General features: G+C 37.2%; 1 protein-coding gene across 2 annotated transcripts; it reads left to right on the forward strand.

The window, feature by feature from the left end:
• On the forward strand, nucleotides 15,776–17,191 carry LOC105178156. Of its 2 annotated transcripts, none has more exons than XM_011101546.2 (2): nucleotides 15,776–16,427; nucleotides 16,513–17,191. In XM_011101546.2, exons 1-2 carry the CDS (start codon nucleotides 16,031–16,033, stop codon nucleotides 17,001–17,003), a joined length of 888 nt encoding a protein of 295 aa, XP_011099848.1. In that variant the 5' UTR covers nucleotides 15,776–16,030; the 3' UTR covers nucleotides 17,004–17,191. The 2 variants fall into 2 exon arrangements, with proteins under 2 accessions (XP_011099848.1, XP_020547126.1); XM_020691467.1 differs by having other exon boundaries at nucleotides 15,778–16,355; nucleotides 16,513–17,189.

Consider the following 17,979-nt stretch of genomic DNA (forward strand, 5'->3'; position numbering starts at 1 on the left):
GGGGGGGGGGGTGTGCGTGTACATGTGCGGGGTGTGTGTGTGTGGGTGTGGGGGGGGGGGGTGGATCACGGTAGAATATGTTTTACTTTCATTTTGAACATAGAAAAAGTGAGGTGTTGCTTTTATCTTCTGCACCAATGAATACCATTTTTCTCTTGTTACATTTGCTATTCTCCTTCAATTTCTAAGTCTTCATTTTTATCTACACAACCCTTTTTTCCGTACAGGATGTTACCATAGTTTCGCAATATTTTATGCTCATTACGGGTATTGTGTGTCTTTGTGGTCTATTTATATCCTTTGTAATATTTTTGTGTGCTTGCATAGATGTGTATTCTCATTTTTGTCACCTGATATGAAAGAGTATTTATTGAAATGAAGAGCAATAAGAGGATAGGAGAAATTGCATTGTCTCTCTTCTTTTTTTCTTTCAATATATCTCGTTAGCAAGATTGGTCTGGGATTGATTTACTTTACAAGAGGGGATATAGTGAGAGAAAATGAGTGGATGATTGATAAAATTTGATAAATGCCTTAGGTGGTTATGATCTTCAGGTACTTTTTGTGTAAGTGTGAGTGAGTGGTAAAATCACCCCAAGAGGCAACATCCGTATAACAAAATAATAATAAATAAATAATAAAAAAAGCACCGCTCCACCTTCTCCAAGATCTTGGGGGGCTTCGTTATGATATGTAAGAGTTGTAACAAGGAGTCTCATCTCTTGAAGAAGACGTTGAAATCCCTCAAAACACATGAAAGAATTCTGAATAACCTTAATTAATAGGTGAGAGTAGAAAAAAAAAATAGAATATACTTGGTGGTAGACTGGTGGAGGTTTTCATTATTCATCTTTTTAACATGGGTTCGAAACCCAGAGTGTGCGATATTGTGTGTCTTCCCCTAAGGTACATAGAAAGCCAACCATTGCACTCGAGCCCTCCCTCGCTCCAGCTCGAGGCATGGAATGCAAGCAAACTGCTCCAGCTCGAGGCATAGAAGCAGCGCTCGAGCCCAGGCTGATAGGCAGGCACTTGCACGAGCTCGAGGCATGGAGTGCCAGCGATTGAGCTCGAGGCCACCTTTGCCTCACCAACTCGAGTTTCTGGCAAATCCGAGTCCGCGCCTAAACTCGAGCCTACCTCCTCCCTACCACCGACCCAACAACTTAGGCCACTTTCAACAATAATATTGGGCTTCTATAACACATCTTAGGCCTAATAACTGTTAAATATTAACCTAAATAGTTATTCAAGCTAAATCAAAGTTTTAAATACTTGTGTCTTCTTACTCTCAAATAACTTACTTATCCAGTAACTCATTTGAGAGTGGGGGGCTGTATGATGTATATTGGTAAAAAAACATTCACCTGCAATGGTAAAAAAATAATTTAACATATATGAAGCAAATGGTAAGCACAAACAATCCATCATACAATATAACTTTCAACACTACTATAAATACTAAAAATATTATTTTTTTAAAACATTTACTATTCACTGATTGTGAGCACACCTACCAAGAGACCCCCTCGAAAAACATGTTTTCATCTAGTGAGCTATTGTGTCGTGGGTAAAATTCTCATTTCATCCTTTCGCAAAAATCTAAACCACGTCAATATTAACATTTTATTGAATAAAAGATCATTCAGAATAGTTTACAATAATCCAATCAATTGGTTTGATGGTCACCTATTCTAACACCCATGAGATAATTAATCTTAGGCATGCTTTTTCCAACATTGAGATGAATCATTCTGAAGAGTTTCTAGTCATGTCAATTGTTGACAAATTTCTCAAGTCTTGAAAAAGTTTTGGCATAACACACAAACGTCAATAAAGGAGATTCTCAGGATGATCTCATAGTGGCTATAAGTATTGTGGAGGAACATAGGAATGACCCACATAAGATACCGGTTGAACATCAATCAAGACCTAATTTAATTTTAGGGAAAAATAAATTCAATAATGTGAATTCGAAAATGAGCAGTAAAGGTAAGGCCATAAAAAAATAAAAAGCAAACTAACCATATTGGAACTATGTGCAGGTTGAACATTGCTAAGAATTGTCCTTCTAAAAAGGCCAACATAGGAGCAACTAAAAGGTATGTCTCTGTACAACCCCGAATTTCTAACTATTTGTGAACCGTTTGATTGGTCAATTTACACTGCGAAAAACGTGCACATTTTTTATGATAAATCATTTTTTATGTCTTATCAAGCCATCCATGGGAAAACAGTTAGCATGGGCAACTCCAGCTGAAGTACTGGGGGTAGAAGCATGGACTTAAAGTTTTCTTCAAAGCACGTTTTGTTTTTGAAGAAGGTGCACCATGTACCCACTGTTAGAAGGAATATATTTGGTAATCCAATATTAGTTAGTAGGGGTTATGAGCTTACTTTTAATTTGAATAAAATTGTAATTCAACAATTTGATAGTTTTGTTGGCAAATGCTATTTAGCTGACGACTTGTTCAAAATTCGTGTTGATCAATAAAATACTAGTTTCTGATTCCATTGTGTTGAATATTGAATTATCTACTTTGTGGCAAAGTAGGTTAGGTCATTTAAATTTAGATTATATCAAACGTATTATAAATTTTAATTTAATTCTGAGTTATAATGTTGAATGATGACACAAAAGTCCTATATGTATAGAAGCTAAACAAGTAGGGAAGCCTTATCATTTAGTAGACATGAATTCAGAAATACTTGATTTAGTATACACAAACATTAGTGAGTTCAATGGAATTTTTTAACTAGGAATCACAGATAACATCTTATCACCTTTATAGATGATTGCAGTAGGCACCTGTTATGCCTATCTCATTAGAAACAAAGATGAAGCTTTAAAAAATTTTATTTTATCCCAAATTAGTAAGAAACTTAAAATCCAAGGTCTAATAGGGGAGAACATGAATCGAGTGCATTTATTGTAGAATTTTGGCATTATTTATGAAGAAACGCCTCCATATTCATTGTCCTCAAATGGAGTAGTAGAATGAAAAATGGAGCATTTAAGGACATGACCAACAACTTGTTAATAGCTTCCAGATTGTCCAAGTATTTATGGGGAGAGGCTTTCACTGTGGCTTGCCATATTCTGAATAGTGTTCATTTGAAACACAAAATGAGCAAACCTTTCGACTTAAGATAGAGAATCAAGCATAAAATACTTTCGTGTGTGAGAATGTTAGTCTGTGAACACAAGAGAAAGAAGTTAGGTCTTAAGACTACTGATGCGGTACGGCTTGCTATGTACAAACAAGTTATGCCATACAGTTTTTATTATTAAGTTAAAAGTTTCAGGTGTAGAGGTTAATACAATAGTTGAATTCCATGATGGCACGATCTGAGAAGATGTATTTCCTTTGAAGTCGGGAATACCTCAAAGTGTTCATTTAGATTCTTCACTAACCTCCGCTTCTAGTCCTAATCATGTGAAAAAGATGACAAATGTGGAGGTTGGTTCTAGTAGTTTGAGTCCAACTCATGATAAGTCTGATGAACCTAGACAAAGTAAGAGCCCCAGAATCGTTAAGGATTTTGGAAGTGACTTTATCACTTACAATATCGAGGACGATCTTATAACCTTCAAAGATGTAATGGCTTCATTTGAAGCCAAGCAGTGGAAGGTAGCTACTGAAAGCGAGATGAACTCCATAATCTCTAATAGGACATGAGAATTAGTCGATCTCCCTCCAGAGTGTACTACTATTGGATGCAAGTGGATTTTAAAAAGAAACGAAAGTCTCATGGGACCATATATAAGTTTAAAGCCACATTGGATGCTAAGGGATTAAAAAAATGAAGTTAATAGATTATGTTGATATTTATTGCCCAATAGCTCGATTAACTAGGATCCAGTGCTTATTGCACTTGCTTTGGTGTATAAGCATTCGATTCACCAAATGGATGTTAAAAATACATTCCTATATGGTGAACTCCAAGAGGAAATATACATGGATCAGCCTGAGTGATTTGTAGCTTATGGGAACGAGCATAAAGTTTGTGAACTTCTTAATTCACTCTATAGACTGAAACAGGTACTCAAGCAATGGCATATAAAGTTTGAAAAAACAATTCTATCTTTTGTCTTTAGTGTTAATGAGAGTGAACTGTATCTACTCTAAGGTTAAAGAAAATAATTGTATCATTGTTGGAATCGAAGTCCAACAAGCCAACGGGTTGGCCCCTAATATCTATTGGTAGATGACAATCTTATTCAATATAGTGTTAGTATAATGAACACAGAAGTTTTCATTTGGCAAACCTTAGTCGTGCTTACTACCATATATTTGATAGGTTACAATAGAGCCCACAAATCAACACCCAAGAAATTAGGTTGTAGATTGGATGATGGCTATGAAATCAATTTCTGAGGGTTGGGAACATTCCAAGTCGAGATCCTCGAGATTCTATAAAGACTTGTCTAAGAAATGTATCGATTGCATAGGTGTCACGTTTCAGTGATGACAGACATGGGATGTCTATACATTCTTAATGGGTGATTTGCATGGACTGTCAAGTCAAATGAACTAACTAACGAAGACTCATCATATGGAAACACATGGGGCTTGGTCGGTATGACTGATACTCCTCGATTCCGGTAGTATGAGATTTATCCTTAAACTTGAGAATTTACGGCACTCACATATATGTGATAGTTGTATCTAGGGCCTGAAAAAAGATGATTGTGTTTTGACATGCTCATTATAAGTCTTATCCAGTGTAGTCAGATAATGTAATGAGGATGGTGAGATCCAAGATAGAATCTGTCATTTATCGTTTAATGATATCGAGATCTCCTATGAACTTTGAGGACTGTTAGACTCGTAAAGTCTGTGCCTACGGCTGATGATCAAGTAGGAAAGGGTTTCCTAAGTTGATCGATGGAGTAACACCATTAGGGTTCATAAGCATAGTTGTCTAGTTGAAAATAGGAACCAATGACCAACTTCTTACCCTAAACAAAGATCGAGATATAGTAGATGGAAGGACCGTATTGGTATATAGTATTTGGATAAAATAAGATGTTAAAACTTTTAAGATGTGAAAACATCTTATAAGATGTTAGGGTGTTGGAATAATAAGGTCTTTAAGTGGTAAAATGATCAAAATGGACATAGTACTATTAGAATCAAATAAGTTATTATTTTTTGACATATTTTGCTTTAAAAATTTTCAAAATGCAAAATTTATAACTAGTACACATTGGCTTAATTTCAAATAAAAATCTAATACATAATTTTTTTACAATAACAAAAAAAATAACGAATTATTACCTAAACTTTTGAATAAAATAATATATGTACATTTATACTAGTTAATATAGATATATAATTGATATTTTCTTTGTTAATGTAATGACTATTTGTAGTCATATAATTTATAATATCTTGCATTTATATTTTTAAGTAAATATAATATCAATATCAATCTTATTTTTATTTAACTATAATATTTTATTATTAAATGGTAAAGTATTTTCTTACTTTTTTAATATTAAAAAACTTAAATAACAAAAAAAATTAAATCCTAGAGGGTGACAGACGAGTTGAGCCGGCTCGCAAGCATCATGAGCCGGCTCGATTTTCAGCTCGAGCTCAAGCTCAATTCCCTCTAGCTCGAAAGCTTTTTCTATTTTTATATATATATTTTTATTTTTAAAATTTTTATATATTTAATTTCATATTCAATACTTTATCAATTTTATACTCAAAATTGACCATATATTATAATTATTAATCAATATCATATATTTTATTTTGGATAATAACAAATTATGGTACTTTTATTTATATATTTAATCTTTATACAAAAATATATTTAATCAACAACTTAGTAAATTATAATATTTTTCATAAAATAATTATTTAATATAACACATATAAACTTTATGTTATATTTTAATATATTTTTGTATTGTGTTATACATTTTTTTTAATTGAAAAGTAATTCACTTATAATTTTTTTTTATCTATTTCTGAGTTTTATATTTATATCAAGATACACATTATGCATTATGCAATTTATTTTATTACTTATAAATTTATGTCGAAATTTAATGATTCCTATGAATTAATCTAAAAATAATGATAATAATAATAATGATGTTATTATTATTTTATAATATATATATATATATATATATAATGAGATTAAAAAGTTTAATCAACAATTACTATATCCTAAAATTAGGACACTAGATTCATACCAAATTTAAATATATATAAAACTATGTCCATTAGATCATATCAGACGGTATGATTTAAAATCACACGGCTTGATTCAATGATATACCATCTTGAATGATTACTCTTATGTTTCGAGTATGATACCTCGACATCCGTGCATCCAATAAATTTAAAATTTTTTTAAATTTATTTTTTTGTAAGTTTGATCATATATAACGGTTTTATCTGAATTTTAATAGCCCGATAAACTCATGTTATTCAACAATGTAAGATGATAGTTGCATCAATATAATAGTAACAATTATAAATATATAAATTTGTTGCAGATGGTGAATATATATTAATCTCAACTATAAAATATTTTTATGTATTTCAATTGCATTATTCCAGATAATTGATACTTTTCTACAATTTTAAATTATTCCAGTATGAATATTTTTTGGTATATTTTACTAATTATATTACTACTAAACTAATTAGTAGTTTGTATTTATAATAATAAATAAAAATATCATACTATATTTTGCTATATTTATAATATAGTATGTATTATGCAATCTGTTTTATTATTTATAAATTTATGTAAAAATTTGATATTCCTGTAAATGGTTTGTTGATTAAAAATAAATTGTTATATAGGTGTTAAGAATTATAATTTAAAGCAGGGTATTACGAGCTCGAGCTCGAGGAGCTCGAAGTCAGTTGGAGCTAAATTTAGCTTGAGCTCGAGCTCATCAGGTAAGATTCGAGCTCCAGCTAGAACTATAAGAGCTCGTCGAGCTCGAGCTTATACCACTCAAAATCAAGCTCGAGCTCGAGCTTGAGCTCAAGCTCATACCACACAAAATCGAACTCGAGCTCGAGCTCACCAAAAAAGGTCGAGCTCGACTCATTTACACCCCTATTGAGTGGGAGAATTAGTTATGGAATTAATTCTTAAAAATGATGAATAATTTAAAGAAAAATTCATCAACTTGTGTAAGTAAATAATATAATTATTTACGTAGAAATCCAATATGATGGAAAGTTCAAGAATTTAATTGATAAAATTAATTAAGTTTTGGTTAAATTCAATTAAATTAATTAGATGAACATAGAGATCTTCTCGCCTCCTCGCGCCTTCAAGTTGCTCGCGACTTCTTAAAGGTACCAGATTCCAAGTAGCTATTGAGATCAAGGCTACCAACTTCTTCCATGATGGCTCCGAGAAGTGCAAGGCTCAGCTTGCCACTCTAGGTGGGTTCGTTGAACGATCATTCGCTTGATGGGAACCTTCAACCTTTTCCAGAAGAAGTCGCTCCTCTTGAGCAAGAGGATGAATTTTGCCCTGCTGAATGATATAGAGATTCCCTACTGAAGTATATTGTAATCGAATTTTTCGATTCATTTTGTTGAGCTTTGAGGCCTTAATTTTGTAAAGATATTTGACTTCTTTTATCGAACAATTCTAATCCTTTAATTAGATTCATATATGTTTTGCAAATATCGTGAGTGGAGATTGTACCTTATTTATAGTAACATACCTTGATAACTCTCCCCAAGTTTTTTGCAATCGTAAGTATGTTGGTCTTCTCAGATTGTAAGAAATATGATGCCCTTTCTCAGGCTCGAGTTTAGATCTTTTTCGGATCACAAGGAGCACAATGGCCTTTTTCATATCAATGTATAGGTTGAAGGCCTTTTTCAAGCTAAAAAAACTTCAACCTTTTTCAGATCATCGTACGAGTTATAGACCTTTTTCAGGCTAAAAAAGGTTCGATCTTTTTCAGATCATTGTAGAAGTTAAAGACCTTTTTCAGGTTAAAAAAATTCGATCTTTTCAAATTATTGTACAAGTTAAAAGCCTTTTTCAGGCTAAAAAAAGTTCGTTCTTTTTCAGATCATTGTAGAAGTTAAAGGCCTTTTTCAAGCTAAAAAAATTCGATCTTTTTCAGATCGTCATTCTTCAATCAACACTTTCCCACTTCACGAACAACCTCTCATTCAAGCATAAAACTTCTTTAAACTCCGTAGATTCCACGAGCGAGCAAAGTCATGCCCCTACATGTCTTGTAATTTGTATGTTCCTTCCCTTTTGATCTCAACTACTTTGTATGGTCCATCCCGTCCTGGATCTAGCTTTCCAACGTGACGGGACACCTATACCTTTTTCAACACGAGATCGCCTACTTGTAACGATCTTAGTTTCACTCGCTGGTTGTAACTCTTCATCATCATTCCTTTGTGGTGAAGAATTCGAGCGTAAGTAGCATCCCTTTTTTCTTCGATCATGAAGAGATCGAAGCTTCGTTCCGCTGCATTGGTCACAGGGTTGTACGACATTATTTGTTGAGATTCTTCTCCTATTTCTGCTGGAATAATAGTTTCAGTACCATAAATAAGACAAAAGGGAATTTCACCTGTTACCGTTCTCGGGGTCGTTCGATATGCCCATAACACTCATGGCAATTCATCAAACCAGGACCCCTTCGACTCCAGTCTGATTTTGAGATGTTACAATATAGTGCGATCACGACCTTGGTCTGTCCGTTTGCCTGTGGATTTCCCACAGTTGTGAAGCGTTGTTGTATCTTTAGTTCCTTACACCATTCCACGATTCTTTTCCCTTGAAATTGAGTTCCATTATCCGAGATAAATATTCTGGGGATGCCAAATCTACAAATGGTATTCCAAATGAAATTGATCATCTCTTTTTCAGATATTCTGGCGACTGCTTTCGTCTCGACCCATTTTGAAAAATATTCGACTGCGACAACTATGAATTTTTTCTGTCCTTGGGCAGGAAGGAAAGGTCCCACTATATCTATTCCCCATTGATCGAATGGGCATGTGATCTTGACTGGTTCCATCATGCTCGCTGGTTGGTGTATTAGTGATGCATACCTTTGATAACTGTCACATTTCTTTACGTACTCTCTTATGTCATTCACCATTGACGGCCAAAAGTATCCTTGCCTCATTATCTTTTAAGCGAGTGACCTCGCACCTGAATGGTTTCCAAAATTTCCCTCGTGGATCTCCCTCATCACATATTTAGCCGCTTCATCATCTAGGCACTTCAACAATGGTCCATCAGTGGTTCTCTTATACAACTGACCTGATATTAACGTGAGACGCGTTGCTTTGAATTTTATCTTTTTAGCTTGTACAGGGTCCTCTGGTAGAGATCCATCTTTTAGATACTGCACGATCTCACTCTTCCATGACTTGTCTTCGCTAACCACCTCGACATGCGATCCTTCTGTGATCACAGCCTTTCTCGAATCATTACAGTGACCTTACGATCTTTTATACCTATCATTACTGCCCCGAATTTAGACAAGGCATCTGCCCTATCATTTCACATCGCAGGATTTGTTGGACGACACATTTACCGAACTTTTCCATCAGTCTTTGCCTTCTTTTGATAAAGAGTCTGTAGGGTGGATAACCCCAGTGGTATCTCGTATTACCAAATACCTATCAACTATTACAAGGTATAGCAATGGAGTACCGAACTCCTTAATACAAACCAAGATATGAAATTATAACAAAACAAAACAAGAGAAATATGAAAAAGAAGAACTAATCTGTTAAGAGAAATCGGCTCAGGTTGTCGCCAGACCCAACCACCAAGGTATGAGAGTCTTATCACCAAGACTTACTCACCGAGAGTAACAGCACCAAGAACCCACGGTTACACCACCTTCAGCCGAGCCACAGATCACGGAGATTTCTTCTCTCACAATCGGTCACACAGACTTGTTGTAAGGTTTCTTATAAGAGAGATATAAAAGGGGGCTCGTTTTCTGCTTATTCCGAGAGAAAGGGGGCTGGATATATATAGGTTCACGGCGGATTGAGAGAGTAGTGGAGGAGGAAACTTTCCAGCAAAGCCATTGTATTGGCTTTGGAAAGTTTCCTTCCAAATCGCCGGTAGAACAAGAAAGAGGAAGGGGGAGAATCCATGGAGGATTTCATAGCCGTTAGAGAGAGAGGAGAGGTATCAGCGGCGCAAGGGAGAAGAAGTGGGAAATAGCAGATTAGGGTTAGGGTAGTGGTTTAAGTAGTGAGCAAACCGGGTAGCGGACCGGGTCGGGTAGCCGGGTAGTGGGCAGCCTGGTGGGTTTGGGCTTTTACTCAGCTGGGCCTATCTTAATATCATTTGGGCCATATACTTTACAGAGTCATAGTCCTTTCTCTTGCCTCATATGTTCCTTCTATCTACATCATGACCAACTGGGAATCCGTGTACATCTCCAAACTTTTTCCCCTGCCTCATGCGCAAGTTCCAACCCCAATATCACAGCTTCATATTCAGCCTCATTGTTCGTGGTAGGAAAAGATAGTCTAGTGGTGATCTCGATTTCAATTCCATTTGGGGCCTATATCAATATTCTTGCTCCCCTATTACTTGCGTAAGAGGAGCCATCCACGTGCAACATCCATTTTTCCATCGTCTTCGAGATAGGCTCCTCGGCGAGCTCGACCTTGAAGTCTACTAATACTTGAGCCTTTTCCGCTGTTCGCGTTTAGAAAGCTATGTCATATTCACCTAACTCCACCGCCCACTTAACCAATCTTCTAGATGCCTCCGGTCGTGACATTACGTGTTCAGTGGGCTTGAAAATATGGTCGCAATTTTCAGGCTGTGACAACCAAGGCTAGAGCAAATTTTTCGATCTCCGCATATCTTTTCTCTGCCTCTTGCAGCATTTTAGTGACATAATATATGGGATTTCGGATGCCTTCAAATTCGCTCACTAGCATCGAACTCACTACATTCTCTAATGCAGCCAAATACAGATACAAATCCCCATTTCCTCTAGGGTTTGTGAGTAAAGGTGGCTTTGCCAAATATTTCTTTAAGTTTTGCAGAGCTTCCTCGCACTCATCATCCCATTTAAAATCCTTTATTTTTCTCAACACCTTAAAGAATGGTAAATTTCCATCTGCTGAGCATGAAATAAAACGATTAAGAGAAGAGATCTTACCCGTTAGTTTTTGCAATCCTTTGATCGTCTTGGGTGATTTCAACGTCATGATGGCTTCTATCTTCTCAGGGTTTGCTTCAATCCACGCTCGCTCACCATATAACCCAGGAATTTTCCTCATCCTATGCCAAAGATACATTTGGCGGGATTTAATTTCATCCCGTATGTCCTCATGATGTTGAAAGCTTGTCTCAAATGTACCAAGTGATTCTCCGACTTGTCATTTTTTACCAGCATGTCATCTATGTAGAGTTCCATGGTTTTACCTATCATCTCCTTGAACATCTTGTTGACTAGCCTTTGGTAAGTAACACCTTCATTTTTCAGACCAAAAGGCATCACATTATAACAATAAATCGCATCATCAGTTATGAAGGAGGTCTTATCTCGATCTTCATCCGCAATAAAAATTATATGGTACCCTTGATAGGCATCCATCTGGATAACAGCTCGTAACCCATCGTGGAATCTACCAACATCTCGATCCTGAGCAGCGGATAAGGGTCTTTGGGACATGCTTTGTTTAGATTTGTGAAGTTCATGCACATACACCTCTTCCCGGATGATTTCGGCACAACTACCACATTGGACAACCATTTAGGATATTGCACCTCTGAAACATGTTCTGCTTTCAAGAGCTTATCAACTTCTTGTTTAATGACACGGCTTTTCTCAGCGCCAAACAATCTCTTTTTCTGTTGAACATGTCACACAGTCGGGTCCGCATTTAGCTGGTGCACGATCATTTCGGGGTTTATTCCTTTAAAATATGATGGACTCCACGCGGACATGTCTGCATTTTCCCTTAAGAACTCTACCATCATCTTTTCCAACTTCTCACCCAGTTGAGCCCCTATTCTAGTCGTTTTGTCTACCTCCCCTACGACGAGCTCTATCAATTTATGCTCTTCATTAGGCTTTATCCTCTCTGACTCATTCAGATTGTGATCTTCTTCCACCTTCCTTTTCTTCTCGTTTGGTCAATTTCCTTTCAAGGACAAGTTATAGCACCTTCTCACCTCATTGCAATCACAAGACACCACCTACTCCTTTTTTTTTCTGGAATTTTATTTTCAGATGGTAAGTGGACACTATCGCTTTAAATGCATTCAACTTCAATCTACCGAGAATGACATTGTAAGCAAAAGGTGTGTCTACTACCAGGAATTTTATCATCAGGGTTTTCCTCTTAAGCTCGTTTCCTATAGAAATCAGGAGTTCGATAGTGCCACTCGATGTTACTTCGCTTCCTCTAAAGCCCACTAGGGGTGTCTGCACCGATCCAATTTTACATTATCAAGCCCCATCTTTCTCAGCACATCCTAGATAATATCCGCCAAACTTTCATTGTCGACCAACACCTTGTGCACCGTGAAGTTCACTATGTCCATTTTTGTTACCATAGGATCGTTGTGCGATCCCCTCTCGTCCTCTAAATCCCCTCTTCCGAAGACGATCTCTTCCTCCTGTTCTATGTTCATCACGAACTCGCTTTTCTATTTGCTCTACTTTCTCTTTCATATCGCTTCCTCACACTTTTAGAATCTCCCCTGGTTGGTCCCCCAGCTATTGTGTGAATCACGCCTTTCACTGGCGTGTTCGCCCTAACATCTATCCTTTCTTCTCTTCTCTGTTTTCGAACTTTTCCCTGCTCCTCGATCTGCTTCTTCCCACTTCGTTTCTATCTCTTCTTTGTTCGCCCAATATTCTGTCTCTAAAGTACCCATGCCTAACCAACCTCTCAATTGCGTCTTTCAGCAACCTTTGGTGCCATGCCCCCTCTCCTTGTGAAACTTATAATATTTGTTATGGTATTTTTTGGCGGGAGTGTACCTGGTGTGTTGCAGCTATTTTAATACGTCTGACTTCTCAACCATCATCAAAGCTTTTGTTCTGGTCATCGCTAGGGGGTGTAGTTGTGATATTTGGGTCGGTAAGGATGTTCTTTTCCCTTGTCGAATTTGGTTCGCTTGCTTCCTCCTTCTCTCTCCTGGTCATGGTTTCTATCGCGCCCCTTATTGCGCCATTCTCCCTCCTTTATTGCATTCATCTCTTCCTTATCAATATATTTCTGCGCCATGGCCATCAGACGTTCTACATCTGTGGGTGGGATCTCGAGCCAATGCAGATGCTAAGGATCCCTTCTCTAGCCCATGTATTAGGATGCTTACCATCATATCAATCCTGAGATCCTGCACTTCTAGTGTTTAATTGTTGAACCTCCCCATAAAGCTCTTCAATGACTCATTTTCCCTCTGCCTTATAGTAAATAAGTAAGTAGCAGACCGTTTTTGTTTTCTCTTACTAGCAAAATGGAATTTAAACTTTTGCAACAGCTACTGGTGAGATTCAATGCTCCCACAAGGTAGACTTGTGAACCATTCTTGCGTCTTATCCGTGAGGGTCGTAACAAATAACTTAGCCATGATTGGACCTAATCGTCCATACAAATTCATTACCAACTCAAATGCTGAGACATGTTCCTGAGGGTCCTTCGAAAACTGGGGTCTACTACTTGCGTCAATATTTTGTTATTGAAAGGCGAGTTCCTATTGTGAGCCACGAGTTCGCCCCTTTTCTTTAACTCATCGATTTGTTTGGCTAATAACTCGATCTGCCTTCCCATACTATCCACTTCAGCTCTAAAGATAGCAGGCTCCCTTCTTTTCATCTTTCATCGGCTTCTCGATCCCACTTTTGAGGAAGCTGATTCGCGACCCTTCACAGGTGCTGTTGCGCTCGCGTTTTCTGATAGTTTTTCAGTATCTCTATCCTTGAACAATTGCCTCTTCGCAGCCTCTTTCCCCAACTGTGTCACAGTCCTTCTCTCATATACCATAATGGCATCCCTTCCCGCTTCTTCTATCATTTTTTATAGCTCCTCCCTAGTTAATTGCACGATCAGTTCTCCTTGCCTTTGCATGTCTTCTATTGTATGCACATTTCCTCTCGAAGTTCCCTCCATCCTTTAAGGTGATGATCCTCAGAATTTCCCACAAACGGCTCCAAATGATTTTGATCGAAATATGCGACCTTTTACAGCAATCCTGTTGACGGCCACGTACTATCCCAAGACTTGATGTAGGGCCCTTAGGACAAGACACGAGCGTGAGGCTCGTCGGGATCGTCCAGACAACGATCCTCCGACGCTCAAGTTAGTTTGGTTGAGATAAAAATGTATGAACTAAGATAGATACGTCGAAAGCAACTAAATGCCACTTATCTAAAAATGATACGTGTCGAATTATTTATAAGGTCAATATGTTCACTATTGTTTGGACCACGTGTTACAATCCACGCAGTTGGGTTTCTGGATCGGACGGTCTATATTGCATCCACCTTCTGGGTTCTGATTTTGGGTTCTGAAGTGGGTCGGACGACCCGCTCCAACAGATGGGGCGTGGATCCTTTTTTATAATTACAAAGATACCCTTCATTAAGGGTATTTTTTGATATTGCGGCTGGATTAGGATATCCCCAATCATAACATAATATTAGTTTATCTATATGAAATTCAAACATATGCTCTACTTTAGATCCACCAATCACCATGTCTTCTTACACGTACCTAATCAAACTCCAAATTAGCCCATTATTAGATGTATCTTCTGATAAATACAAAAGGAAGTTATCAGTAATGGAGAATCATTTGGGAAGTACAAATTCAAACATGGAACAGTGTCAGTGCCCAAAAATGAAAGGTCCAATTAATCATGAATCATGTTTTACTATGGAGAATTGCTGCTTTACAACTCAGAGCATATTATATTTTTATAAAAATAAAATGAAAAACAATCAGAGATGAAGATGATGAGGTTTTTGGAAGGGCAAAGTGTGGGATGAATCTTGGCCTCTTTAAACACCTAATAAAGGCTGCCACATTTTTCTCACTTTACATGGAATATTAGAACTCTCTCCTCCAACATTTGGATTCTCTTCCATCCATCCTAATTAGTTTAACTGCAAAAGTCATATTTTCTTGCTTAATTACATGCTTTTTCATATGTTACATTCCAATTAAGTTCCTAAAGCAAAAAAGATAAACCTTGACTTTGGGGCACATATGTCTACCATTTCTTGTCTTAGGCATCTTCGGACCCCATTACTTTACATTGTTTCCCAAACAAGTTAGTACACTTTGGAAAAACTCCCATCTCTAATGAGCTATGTTGTGTTGTAATAAATTACAAGTTTCATGATAGCTTAATGTCATAGCTTGTAAGATGTTATATCTATGTTACTATAGAACTGATTTCTTGAGTATTTAGGTATAACTGAGTACAAGAAAGATCATAATGATAAGGGATGATTTTGCAGATTCATATAATAAAAATAAAAGGAGTGAGTTTGATTTTAAACATCTTATCTTTAGTAGCTTATAAGCTGATCTTACAAAATTTTTGCAGAAATTATTCCAAGTAATAGTAAAAGATGTGTCCAAAAGTTATAAATCCTAAAACCAAAAGTTCACTGCTTCATTGGATGTTGGCATGCCAAACAAAAATATTGAGTAGGTAATTTTTCCAACAAAGAAGAATATTTGAAACAGAAGATGATGGGTAAAAGGCTAATTCTTGTAATAATGATTTTAAAAAAATAAAAAGGAAAAGGGATATGCAATGATCTGGATTCAACCATTAACTTAGATCTCTCTCCAGAGGTGATGAGATAAAAAAATGTCAGATATATACTTTGCACATATATATTACCACTGTGCATTGTCTCCTGTTTGAGTTTGATGCTAAGAAAACCCCCACTTTATAGCCAGCATAAATAATATTCCCCCACTCCCAAATTGCACCATCAGTTGTGCCTTGTGAGCAGCTGTGTTTCAGGAATTTCACAGACAAGAAAATCGAAGAGATGACAAGAAATTCTTCCATCAAATCCCAAACATCTCTCCCCATGAAAAGGTCTTCCTCAATGGTAGAATTTCCGACCTCTCCTCAGCCCACCGTTGGAGAACAAATCACACATTACGCCCACTCCCAGCACCCCTTGACGGAACTAATTCTGCCTGAGCTCTTTACTTGCTCCGGCTGCAAGGAGTTTGGAGCCGGCAAGAGGTTTGCATGTCAGCAGTGTGACTTTCAGCTGCATGAGTTTTGTGCTGTCTCTCCGCCACTCTTGAAGAACCACCCCCTCCACGGCCAACACCAGTTAGTTTTCCATTCCAAACCAAGGCCAGGTATACACATATGCATACAGAACCATGCAACAAGCTTTACCAAGAATTATACAATGACCATGTACATTTCCTGTGAGGCTCTGACTGACTTGATACTGTGTCTTATTTTAGTTGTGTCCCTGATTTGAGTGTATACTAACTGGTGTATCTATATCAGCAAAAGGTGGGATCTCGTGGCCAAGGTGCGATGTTTGTGGAAAGTCGACCAAAGGGTTTACCTTCAGATGCAGGGCCTGCAGTTTCCAGATGCACCCGTGCTGTGCTATGCTCTCCACTGAGATCAACTTCCCAATCCATCCCCACCCATTAAAACTGCTGCCAGCATTCAGCACGTCGTCGGGTGCCAATATGGGGGCGAATTGTGGGGAGTGCAACAAGAGGAGATCAGGTCGAATGTACCGTTGTACCGTGTGCGAATACCATCTTCATGCCTTGTGCGCTAAGCCCCTCATCAATGGTCTTGGACCCAATGGCATTCCCACGCCTGAGAAGCCGAGTGCACTGGGGACGGCAGCTCGTCTGGCATCTCAGGTGGTGATTGAGTTCATTGGAGGGCTAATTGAGGGGTTTGGAGAAGGCATGGGAGAAGTCATAGTTCAGAGTATTGCAAGAGGTAGGTGCATCAGCAGAAGAAGAATACGTGAATAAACTACAGCGAAAGCTTGAGGCCTATTGTTTGCCCAGAAGAAATTATCAAATCATCTGCTCCTCAAGTGTAATATTGTTCATTCCGCAGTCATGCTACTTTTGGACACTAATAATGAAGACAAATTGACAATTATCTTGCTGTAATCAAGAAAGTGTAAGGCAATACCTGCCCTTTTTGGAGATCCCCACTGCAGCACTGCTGGTGTGTATGAGAAAGAGATGAAGACAGAAAAAGAGATGTTATTTTTGTATAAAGATGTTATTTCAACTCAAATTGATGTAAGAAAGCATTAGAAATTCAAAAAGATATACCGCTTATTATACAACACTTTAATCATTCACTTCATATAAATCAGAAAATTATATTATATCAAGATCCTTACATTTAGGTCTGGAGTGCAAAAAATAAAAAAATGAACCATCTAAACACCTAATTCTCTTATTGCATTTATGTTCTTGAATAAAATATTTCTCTTCAACTATCTAATACAGTAAACATTTCAAGACCTATTTTCTTTTTACAGTAAAAGAATTATAATGACTAACTTATTTTCTCCAAGCAGCCACAACGAGTTCATTAGAACGGCCAACAGAATTAGCTTCAGTCAACAAACCTTGAGCATGAACAAAAGCATAAACATAAGTCCCCTGGAAACTGCTCCTTGAAACTTTGCTGTAACGAATTTGAGCTTGCAAGACTGCAGCGTCATGTATAAACCCCAACCAACAAAGTTACTTTGAATAAGATTATGAATATCAGAGCAGTCTTGTGTGTCCACAGAGATCCAAGCAGGTAAATGGAACAGTGAAGGCTAAACTAAAAAGTCTACATTCTGGGAGAAATCAACTGGAGAGACATTCTTTGTCGTAACTTTTCACTCTAGAATCCCAAACAAGTTATTGAAGCAGAGAGGAAGATGTCAGCCATCAACTTGTAAACCCACAACCGTATGGACAGGTAAAACGCTGTCGATAA

Source organism: Sesamum indicum, linkage group LG2 (genome assembly GCF_000512975.1).
Source record: "Sesamum indicum cultivar Zhongzhi No. 13 linkage group LG2, S_indicum_v1.0, whole genome shotgun sequence".
Classification (NCBI taxonomy): Eukaryota; Viridiplantae; Streptophyta; class Magnoliopsida; order Lamiales; family Pedaliaceae; genus Sesamum; species Sesamum indicum.

Excerpts from the sequence above, each read along its gene's own strand:
- LOC105178156 (XM_011101546.2), top strand. The coding sequence starts at position 16,031 with ATGACAAGAAATTCTTCCATCAAATCCCAAACATCTCTCCCCATGAAA. Across the intron at positions 16,428-16,512 it reads AATGACCATGTACATTTCCT|CAAAAGGTGGGATCTCGTGG; the intron begins GTGAGGCTCTGA and ends TATCTATATCAG.